At 42.8% G+C, this 12,117-nt stretch overlaps 1 protein-coding gene across 1 annotated transcript; it reads left to right on the top strand.

Moving 5' to 3' along the window:
• The first annotated feature begins 6,562 nt into the window (after positions 1-6,562).
• LOC131241284 (uncharacterized) lies at positions 6,563-10,655 on the top strand. The gene is made up of 4 exons (XM_058240066.1): positions 6,563-6,801; positions 7,027-7,106; positions 7,994-9,622; positions 10,020-10,655. Coding segments are annotated over exons 2-4 (2,037 nt in total). The 5' UTR covers positions 6,563-6,801; positions 7,027-7,105; the 3' UTR covers positions 10,427-10,655.
• Positions 10,656-12,117: the final 1,462 nt, after the last annotated feature.

The following is a 12,117-nucleotide window of genomic DNA, read 5'->3' as shown; positions in this document are numbered from 1 at the left end:
GGATGGAAATTTTTAAATAATTTAAGACCATAATAAGACATTTTAATTAGTTCAAGGATATTTTAGAAAAAAAAAATGTGATTGGTGTCCATCGGATCATTCAAATTTCACCGGCGAAAGCCAATGAACGGCTTAAAAGCTTCCGCCACTCTCTCCCAAATTAGGTGCCATTTGTGTGTGCGCGCGTGCACGCGCGGGGCACCTTAGTTTGTTGATGGCTATTAAATGGATGGCTTGTGGTTAGAGTTGGGCAAAATCCGACTCGATCCGGTGGATCCAACCCGATCCGAACCGAACCAAAGGCCTGGATCGAATCGAGTAGGACCACTTAGATTCGATCGTACATCGGATCGAGTTCGGATCGTTGTCAATCCGGACTGATCCGATCCGAAATCCAAACGAACCCTAACCCCTCTTTCTCAACTTGAAGGAGGCGCCGCACACACTCATCTCCTCATTTCTCTCCCTCTTTCTCTCCCGCTTTCCCTCCTCTCCTTCCTTCTCTCTTGGTTTCCCACATCTCCTTCTTTCTCTCCTCATTTCTCTTCCTCTCTCTCCTTAGACTCAACTCGATCCGACTCGATTTAGTTTCTCAGACTGAGTTGGACTCAGTTCGGGTGAGGCCAGCAAGGATTCGGATCGGATCGAGTCAGCTCTATCAGACTTGGTCCCGGATCGGATCGAATTCGAGTCAGGTTTTTGAAAAATCGGATCGAGTCGAGTTGGACCCAATCCGGTCTGACTCGACTCGATGCCCACCTCTACTTGTGGTTGCTGCCATTTTCATAGTCTTTAGTCTTTTGTCATGCTCCATACACAATTGTGTCAGTGATTTGGAGGGTCAAGATTGCTTGTCAAAACCATGCCTAAATGTTTGGTTGAAGGGTCGCTGCCATTTTCCAAAATGACTTTGAATTACCCTATTGCAATTTCCATTCAATTAAGCATCCAAATGCAGCCGCGTAAATTATGGTGGGCAAAATTTTCAAATTCGATTTTTCTGAGATTCCCCGCCTAGACTACACTCATCCAACGGCTGTAGGAGTCTTTTGTATGGTAACTATCACAGTATTGGGATGATATGTATTGCATCACTGCAAAATGCTGGGGATCTGATCGAGGGGATGCTTCCTAACCCTCATGATCCAAGGTACACACATGGTTTTCCAATTTTTGACAAGTGGGGCATATGGTTCAATAATCCAGTCCATTGATCTGTTGTTTCCTATCATGGATGGACCATGTTAAGAAAATTCCTTAGCATAATAATGTTAACCTTTCGATTTGCAACATAAAAGATGGATGGTTAAGAAGTAAACTGCAGCAAAGGTTCACATACAAGTCATACGTTCTAGCAGAGTTAGTATTCTGTACAAATATTTAATTTTTGGACAACTTCTCAACACATCAGAGGGGCGCAGCGGAAGCGTGGTGGGCCCATAACCCACAGGTCACAGGATCGAAACCTGTCTCTGATAAAAAAAAATAGAATTATTTAACCTTTTTGTCATATATTTTCCAGTGTGGCCCACCTGATGAATGGATGGCTGTTTTTTGGCTTCCAGATGTCTTCGAGGTGGGGTTCGCTTTCAGCGGATTTGATGGACGGTAAGTTAGCTGTCCACGGAGACGTAAAACATTCCCAGCCACACGCCAACTACCGCGTACGTGAGTGACCATGTGTGCGACGATCTGGACTGTTTATTTCGCGGGTTATAGTCAATGGCAAAATGATTGGGCTCATCAGTTGGTTCCGCTGTGTATTGGCCAACGCATGAAAATTTATGTGTATAGATGATTGCTGCATTCTATGATGATCTGGAACGTGCATCCGTCCATCTTTCCCCATCAGTGGACACTTGTCTACGCAAGCTGATATTTAACTTTTCCCTTCATCTAAGTTTGTGTGACTTTATCAACGGGTTGGATGTAAAATAAACATTACGGCGGGCCTTGGGGAGTTTTTAATGATGGGAGTTCAATCATCACTATTTCATGTGGTGTGGTTCAACTGATATTTGGATCTACTTCCTTTTTGACTTTTTACCCTAAAACAAGCTGGTAAAACGGATTGACGGTGTGGATATAAAACACATACATCCCAGTGGGTCCCCAGTCCTGGAACCACCGAAGCCGCGTCGGTCTAACCTATTGGTCCATCATTAGATGGCGGATGATACCATGGCAACCTCAATAAGACTAACGTTGGCAATGGGCCGGGCTTGGGTCCATCAAAATCAGAAAGTTAAATAGCCCCAAGCCCGAACCTGGGCCTGCAGTACAAGATCCAGGCCTGGGCCAGCCAATTCCCGTACCTAAGGAAGACGATCTTCAAAGAGAATTTGGGAAAGGTCTGCTGATCTAATTGTTAGGATTGCTCCACGGAGGAGATTTTCGGTCGGCCACACACCCGTGCTAGCCATTAGTTGAACGTTGTGGATCATGGAGAGGGGGCCCACATGTACGAATTCTGGTTTGCAATATGATAAATTCGGCCCAGTGTTCTATGAGACAAAAGGTGTTCCACGTTAAGCCATCCTCGCCGTGTAAATGCCATTCTTCTAAAATCAGGGCGAGATGATCATTAGGTGAGTGACATTGGTACGGAGAACTTGGACTGTTGGTTGTTTTTTTTACAGGTGGGGCTCACACGATGATCCGATGGACCTTGTCTTTTAGATGTAACATCTAACGTTGCTGGGATCACATGTGGAAGTGCGTTGATCTTGCACGTGTGCCTCATTTTCACGTGTGAGGGAGTGCCCTACTCAAACATTAAGCGTCATTATTACCGCTGCTTCCTGTGGTGTAGTCCACTTGTGTCTTGAATCTTACTCATTTTTAGGCTCTTATCATAAAATGATTTGAAAAAAATGGATGAACGGCGTGGATAATTCCCATAAATCACGTAGGGCCCCACACAGCCCCTGCCTGGACCGATTTCTGTCCCGCCGAGGCAGGACGCAATCCGCTTCCGGGTTGAAGAGCTGGACCGTTAATCAGCGGCCACCACCATAGACCGTCCATGTCCCTACTCTCGGGTTAGTTGGAGGGTGCTAACGGTGGTTTATCTAATAGGCCGGATCTTTTGGGGTATGGTCCATGTATGCGGCTAATCAGATCAATGGTACAGATGTTATATACAGGAGGCACGTGTCCAGTCGGACCTCGTGTGAAATCAAACCATGATATCTGCTGTAAAGAAACGGGGGAAATTGCGTTCACTTTCATTTCACTTGAAATTGAGAAGGAACAGAAAGGAGGGATTTTGGAATTCAAGACTCGGCCACTTCTCGATATTAACTCCCTTCTCTTCGGTACATCTCAACCTATTGCTATTTGTTACGTCGGGACCGTAGCTGCTGAATCTAAGCTAACGTTGTAATCATCAAAACCGTTTATATGACCGGCCTCACCTTGGATGAGAGATATCTAAAAAATTTCCTTCCAATTTGAATATTTCAATCCTCTAATTAATCTAACTCTTTTGTTTTAAACCTTTATGTAGTAGAATACCTATAGGATCTTCCAATGTTGAAGAAGACTACAATAGCAACTTATCCACCAAATGTGAGGTTCACCATATCAATGGTTTGGATCACTTGATCTTGACGCCAGATCCAAAGGCTACATTGCCGACCTAGAAAGTAGAAATACGTACAGATTTACCGCAAGTGTCCATTGAGCTTAGCCTGTCGGGCATTTTGTCTCTTGCAATCCATTTTACTCAAACACGTTCGGATGAATGGATCGGATATCGTACATCTGTCGAGATCCAGGCGTTCCGCGAATCTCCTTTTGAATCAAAGTCTACCTTCGCGCGAGTCGCTTGTACAATCCAACGGACGCGGATTGCGTCGATTACCGTCCGGGCAGGGGTCTGTGGGGCCCAAAGTGATGTAAGTGTTATATCCACGCCGTTAATCGCTTTTATTAGACCATTTTAAATTATGATTCAAAGAACGAGGCATGTCCACAACTCCAGTGGACCACACCAAAGGAAGCTTCAGTGATAATGACACCCACCGTTGAAACCTTTATGAGGGCCACTGTAATGTTTTTTTACCATCCAACCTATTAGAGGTGGATGAAGTGAAAACACAAATATAAACTTGATCCTAAACTTCTCTAGCTCCCAATAATTTTTTAATGGTGGAAGTTCAATCCACACTTTGTGGTCCACTTAAGATTTGTAGCTGCCTAATATTTTTCATCATAATTTAAAATGATCTGAGAAAAACGATTAACGGCGTGGATAAAATACTTACATCACTTTGGGCCCCACAGAACCCTGCCCGGACGGATTACCGTCCGGGCAGGGGTAGGACGCAATCCGCGTCCCCATCCAACATTGGAATGCGCATTGCACGGGCCCAGGTTGCGGGCTGACACTGCCAGTAGCGACGTGGCTAATGGATGGTGCTCTGAGGGACCACAATAATGGCTGTGTTCTATCCACACCGTCCATCCATCTTTGGATCATTATTTTAGGCCATGACCCCAAAAATTAGGAAGATCCAAATCTCATGTCGACCAAACCACATAAAAATAATGGTGATTGAATGAACACCATTAAAAACTTCCAAGAGCCCATTGTAATTTTCATTTCCCATCCAACCTGTTGATTAGGTCACGGGACCTGGATGAAGGGAAAACACAAACACGATCCTAAACTTTGCCTCCGGGAAGTTTTTAATGGTGAGCGTTTAGTCACCATTGTTTCCTGTAGTGTGGTCCACTTGAGATTTGGATCTGCATACTTTTTGGTCTCATAGCCTAAAATGAGCTGAGAAAATCGATGTACGACTTGGATAAAACACCTAAATCATGGTCGGTCCTACAGAGCACCACTGGCAGTGTTAGCATGCAATTTGCGTCCAACACATTTGCACGGACGCCAGCTTCCTCCGACACCTGTTTCACAAAGTTCGTGTAACACAGAGCTCCGTGGGGCAAGGGCGATAATCAAATGGACCACAGGCAGCAGTACGCATTGAAATGTCCACCACTGAAACTTTTCCTGGTCCCACCGTGAGGTATATATCCCATTCAACCTATGAATTACAACTAGGATTAAGGGAAGAAACGAATATCATCCTGATCCAAAACTTCTGTGGATTCAAAATAGTTCCAATGGTGAACGTTTACTCTCTACTTATTCTTACCGTGTGGCCCAATAAAATTTTTGATCTATCTAATTTTTTTTTATATCATTATAAAAAAGTCTTTAGAAACTGATGGACGGAATGGATTTACAAGGCCATCTCTATGGGCCCAAAAAAGCTTTGCGTTACAGAAACTCCCAGTAACAGGTGTTGCAGGACTCGAATCCACTGTCACACGTGTATCAAAATATCGTCTAAATCTCGCGATTCCCAAATCCAAGGAAAAATAAAGAGGAAGACGGGAGAAGCAGAGAAACGGTAGGGAGAGAGAGAGAGAGGAAAAGAAACCCTAGAGCGATATATCGCGATACCGTCTTTGGAAAATGGCTTCGCGATAAATCGGATTTTTCTCTGTTGAAAAAACCGTTATCACATTCAGAATCTCAAATTTTCAGGCAAGTTTTATAAACATTTCATTTACTTCGATCTCTCCTGAAATTATTTTTATATATTTCGATATGAGAAAATGTAATATATTTCAATTCCAATTTGGAAAACGAACGAAAAAAGGCCGTTGTAATATTCAAATATTTGAAATAAGACTCTTCCTCTCTCCCAACGCTTCTCAATCCTTTTACTATGAATCCATGGATGAGGCATGACCGTGCTATGGGGTGATTCGCCGCACACGCGCGAAACTGCCTAGTGCGTGCGAGGTCCGGGCCAGACGTTGGGTGGGGCTTGCCGTGAACATGGGCTGGGAGGGATGACCGACCGCCTGAATTTGACACGCGTGCGGCACGCCTGATGTGCAGACCGGCATGATTTTTGGGGCCACTGCGTGATCAAGGCAGCAGCCATCTGATGAGTGGTTTGGGCCGTGCGATTGCGTATTACAATTTGGGCTGTCAATTTGTACGAGCACGCATCTGAGCCGTAGATGTGATGGGCTGTACTGTGAATGGTTGATGCACCAACAATCCCTTGATGAAAGCATCCTAAACCTTTTGTTGTTAGGAAATTCCAGCAAAGGTTCCCATTCAATCACTAGAAGTTCAAATTTCTTTAGCTTGGATCTTCCAATTTTAGGGTTTTATGGTGCATGTCCATGGTGTCGGTGGGTCCCATCTTATCAATGTTTTGGATCACTAAATCATCAGCACCACTTGTACAAACTGAAAACCTGAATGTACCGTACAATCTCTCATCCTAGCATTGTACCTTGGCCTAGCGGTGTGTGTGCTGCGGATAGCCTCTCCAATGTATCGTTGCCCAACTAGCCTTAGGCCCTGTTTGGTTGCCACTTAAAATCCGAAACAAACAAGAGAAGGAAAATCAAAATCCAAGGATTTCCATTTCCTGATGATTCCAGGTCGCATTCCGTATCCATTTAGTTTTTCTCCATCTAAACATCCCCTAGAATTTGTCGTGAATTGTTCCTGTGGGATTCATGTTGAGTGTGTACTCTAGGATTTTGATAACACCAGTTTGCTTACAGACCTTATGTTGTTCATATTTCTACTAAAAGAAGGCGACTTGTGTGAGGAGAGATTGGAGAGGCGACTCATGTATGCGTGGGAACTTGGCACTTTGGGCTGTTTATCAGGTGAAGCACTCCTGATTTGTGGGCCAGGGCATGTTGATGGTGGGTCTAACCTGATGACAGGCCTGGATCTAGAACACGAGTGATAAGTTGGTAGGTGATCTGTGGATCACATCTTCAATCTCTCTTCATACAAATAGCACTGGCATATCTCTATCTACTATTAATTCAATTTATCATCGATATACTTTCCCCGAACAAATCATTATACAATGTTTATGTTGAGGCATATACATGAAGAGAATACAGTTCCTATATTGTTCGTTAGTAAGTTTCTCAAACATACCTTCTTTTTTTTTTTGGTTATGCATTATGCAGTTTCGCATATTCATGGCACAAGAAGCATGAGTTGACAACTATTCTTTAGTCGGGGAGAACAGAATAAACGTCTTTCAGGAGTGAGCTTCAATCCATATTTCTCTGAATTTTAAACATTCATGTGCATACAAAAGAGAAAGCATTGATACTTTGGCAGTATGCATCCACACAGCCTCTGCAGACATGGCATTTAGTTCAATCCAGCTGTCCAATCTACGGACATGTTTAGATGGGTCTAACCTGAAAATTACACTGAATGGGATTGATCCTAATTCACTGATTAGTTGGCATCTAGTGAATAGTTAAAATGAAAAGTAGTCAACAATTGATGCAGGGAGTACTGGCCAACGCACCGAAAACTCCAGAGTTGGAGATGCACCTGCATCATCCACCCACACCGGTAAGGAGACTCAAATATTGGTCTCCTGCTTTGGTACCACTTGATGCAGGGAGTACTAGCCAATGCACCAAAAGCGCTAGAGCTGTTGGGGAAGCACCGGAATATCCCTTTATCCTGGCCCTCCCATGCAACCAGACCAAGACTTCCCCGTGGGCTACTCCGCATCTCACAGGTCCCACAGTGGGCCCCACCCCGTGGCCATCCTGCATCCACCTCATGGGCCACCCCACCCCAGTGTGGAGATGCACCTGTATGAATAATCAAATGTCCATTAACCAGAGTTAGGATTGCCCAATCAATCTGATGTTGGGGCTATCTCCCATTTACAGTGTGGTCCATTATTTGGATGGGTTTTGTACTATACATATGCCCCACATGTGCGATGAATGAGTGCATACACCATATCTAGTAACTCCATATAGGGAAAGATCATTACATCTTAAATCGTGCCCACATTTTTCATTTCGTTTTCTTGAGCTGGATTAATCATGAAAAGCATCCCAAGGAACCTAGTTACTTTGGAACTACAAATGGCTTTATTTTGTAATGTCGATTATCCTTTTACAGTGGTTCGAGAGAAGGACGTGTGTTGGGAATATGCCGAGAAGTTAGAAGGAAACAAGGTCAAATGCAAATTTTGCCTTAGAATTTTGAATGGGGGGATCAGTAGGTTGAAGCATCATCTATCTCGATTACCAAGTAAAGGCGTTCATCCGTGTAGCAAAGTAAGAGATGATGTTACTGACAAGGTGAGAGCTATAATAGCAATGAAGGAGGAAGGTAAAGAAGCCGCTAGTGCTAAAAAACAACGATTAGCTGAATCCAAATCTCCAGGAAATATTTCAGCTATTAAAGCTCTTACATCCATAGAGATGACACCTCCAATTATGAAAATTTTTCCGTCTGGCCCAACAGTTGTGCCCCAGCCTTCATCTGATAGAGAAAGTGCGGAGAGAAGCATTGCTCTATTCTTCTTCGAAAATAAGTTGGATTCCAGTGCCGCACGGTCTTCTTCCTATCAGCAGATGATAGAGGCGGTCTCAAAGTGTGGCCAAGGTTTCAGGGGCCCTTCATCGGAAGCTTTGAGGACCACGTGGTTGCAAAGAATTAAATCTGAAGTCATTCTGCAATCAAGGGAAATGGAGAAAGAATGGTCGATAACAGGTTGTACGATCATTGCAGATACATGGACTGATAATAAATCGAGGGCCTTAATAAACTTCTTGGTTTCATCACCTTCTGGAACCTTTTTCCACAAATCCGTTGATGCATCTATGTACTTCAAGAACACGAAATGCCTGTCTGACTTATTCGACTCAGTTATTCAAGATTGTGGCCCGGAAAATGTTGTTCAAGTAATCACAGATAATGCCTTGAACTATGTTGGTGTAGGAAATCACATCTTGCAGAACTACAGTACGATCTTCTGGTCACCTTGTGCTTCTCATTGCTTGAATTTGATCTTGGAAGATTTTTGCAAGATTGATTGGGTGCACAGATGCATCTCACAAGCACAATCTGTTTCCAGGTTCATTTACAATCACATGTGGATACTTGATCTAATGAGAAAATTCACAGGGGGACAAGAAGTTGTCCGCACAAGTATTACAAAGGCTGCTTCCAACTTCCTCTCCTTGCAGTCATTGTTGAGGAATAGGTCGAGGTTACGGCACATGTTCAATAGTCCGGAATATTCATCTTCCTCATATGCCAACAAAACTCAAAGCATATCTTGTATCGACATCCTTGAGGATAACAATTTCTGGAGAGTTGTTGAAGAAATAGTAGCTGTTTCGGAGCCTTTACTAAAAGTACTGAGGGATGTTGCTGGAGGAAAGCCGGCTGTCGGATCAATTTATGAATCTATGACCAAGGCCAAGGAATCTATCAGGACATACTACATAATGGATGAGAACAAGTGCAAGTTGTTCTTGGACATAGTTGACGGGAGGTGGCGGAATGAGCTCCACTTACCTCTCCATTCCGCAGCGGCATTTTTGAATCCCAGTATCCAATACAATCAGGATAGTAAATTCCTTGCACACATAAAGGAAGAGTTCCTTACCGTTCTGGAAAAGCTACTGCCAACGCCGGAATTGAGACATGACATTACTGGACAGATCTTTGCATTTAAAAAAGCACAAGGGATGTTTGGCTGTAGCATAGCTAGGGAGTCCCGTAACACAATCCCACCAGGTATGTAATGTAGATTCAGGTACTATGTTCTCAATGATGATTGCCATGTCACATTCAATCATCACCCCCACTTGCCACATTCCACTCAATGGCACATGTGGTACACATGCATAATCTGGACCAGTCAATCTGCGGGCACCACCATAAATAATCACACCAATTGGATGGTTGTAACCCTTTAGTGGGAAAATGGTGAACATTGACCAACGGTTCATGCACTTGAACAAATACTGTTGGTCGACTTTGTGGTTTTTAAGCATAGCCCATATATGTTGAGCTGCCAGATGAGCTGCCTGGATTTTGTACACGTGCCTTATGGCGTGTGTGTCTTTACTAACATTCCTTGTTCTTAATATTTCTGATGAAATTCTTAAGATACTGCAATTTAAACATGTAGGGATATGGTGGGATGAATATGGCGATTCAGCGCCGGGGTTGCAACGGGTTGCTATTAGAATACTTAGCCAAGTTTGCAGCGCTTCTACTTTTGAGAGGAACTGGAGCACCTTTCAGCAGATTCACTCTGAAAAGCGCAATAGGCTGGATAAAGAGACATTGAATGACCTTCTATACATAAGTTACAATCTCAAGTTGGCAAACCGTGTGAAAGGAAAGCCTGCGGACATTGATCCTATTATTGTTGAGGACGTAGATATGACTTCGGATTGGGTGGAGGAGACTGAAAACCCTAACCCAACCCAGTGGCTTGATCGGTTTGGTCCCACTTTAGATGGTGGAGATTTGAATACAAGGCAATTTAACAGCACCATCTTTAGTTCAAATGATCATATATTTGGGTTGTGATTGTTTGCACCTTTTAGCACCTCATCTTTACCATGTGGACGTTAATGCTTGATTGGTGATAGCCTTTCTATAGATTTTTATTTCTTCAACAAGTTCAACAGTTTGTTTTCTTATGAAATGTGTAGCATTATCTCATTATTAATAATTTTTACCCTTTCTGTAAAAAGAAAAAGCATGAAGCACGTGCATTGAATTCTAATTTTGGGCACAGTGGTTTCTAGTTTTCTAAGTACTTCCATTTTGATGTGGGTACTCACTTATGTAAACTATTTACCTGTAAATAGTTCACACGAGGTGTTTGGATGTTGTGAAAGGGATGTAAAGTCCTCACTCCTCATAATACACTTTATGCCAAAAACTTGGCTGAGTGCAGTTTCCCAACTTCACCCCTGCGGCTGTTATAAAAAAAATAAAAAAATAAAAAAATAAAAACTTTACCCCTGCTCTGTCTCTCCAACAACTATCAGTAGAAACCTGATACAGACTTTTCCAGTACCCAAACGTGATGGAATGGAACAGTTTACCTGTATAACTCTGTACTGTGTAAAGAGTTGACATAAATGAGCTTTTACTGACATCAAAATGACCCTAAATGAGAAACTCATTCATATGTATGGAATCCTTCAGAGAAATTTTTCATGTGTATATGAAATTCTTACGTGTCCAATTTACATTTCCATTGTCAAAGAACCGCTCTAGCGTGACTCACATAGGTATATAGAGGGCATGCCTACCGCCAACTCTATGTGGCAGGAATGTGCATGAAATCCACCCCATCCATCAGCTGTGCAGCCTCATGTTCACCATGGAACCCTAAAATCAGGCTGATCCAAAACTCATGTAGGCCACAGCATAGGGAACAATTAGGATTGGGACGCCCACCATTAGTTGTGTGTGGGGCCCACTGTGGTGTTTATATGCCACTCAATCCATTCATCTGATGTGCCTCCCTAGGATGAAGGGACTCCGCAAAAAATCATTCTATTCCAAAACTTCAGTGACTATACCATGTGTATTTTTAGAGGTTTTAGGCATGATTTTGCACAGTTTCCTATGGCAGGGCCAACCTGGTTTGGATCAGCCTGATTTTGAGGATCAAGGCCAAACACATGGTGGTGCACCTCATGGATGGGGTGGATGTCACACGCTCCATAAACCTACACAATTTACCTTTAGCATTTATTATTATTATTTTTAATTATCTATAAATGAGAGGAGAAGGAGCTACTGGAGTTTAGCTTGCAAAATGTGAATAACCTAAAATGCTTTCCATTTTCTTGTAATGTATCGAAGAAAATTGGCTCACCAGCTGTCTCTGTGGACACCGGATTAAGGATACCCTCTTTCCATGTTTAAGTCCATGCACCCTGCCCTGTTTATCCCAGTCCTCCTTGCACCCACATTCAGATTTATCCTTTTTGCAGTTTCTAGTATAGAGCTCTGCTCTAATTCAGGCCATGAAAGCTCTTTCTTTCATGACACACTAGGAGCCCCATGTAGGACACGCTGCCCATTCATGGGAGATCCCTTTAGATAAATAAAATAAAATAAAAATAAAATAAAATAAAATACCAGTTATTCAACTGAGCCTTTGATTCCAAAAAGTGAAGCTATTCTTGAGATATGGAGGTACCTTAACCTTACTCTTTTCTTTTTTTAAAAAAAATATAAAAATATATTTCTATATATGC

Source organism: Magnolia sinica, chromosome 3, assembly GCF_029962835.1.
Source record: "Magnolia sinica isolate HGM2019 chromosome 3, MsV1, whole genome shotgun sequence".
In the NCBI taxonomy this organism is placed as follows: Eukaryota; Viridiplantae; Streptophyta; class Magnoliopsida; order Magnoliales; family Magnoliaceae; genus Magnolia; species Magnolia sinica.
This window is presented reverse-complemented; position numbering and strand designations above follow the sequence as displayed.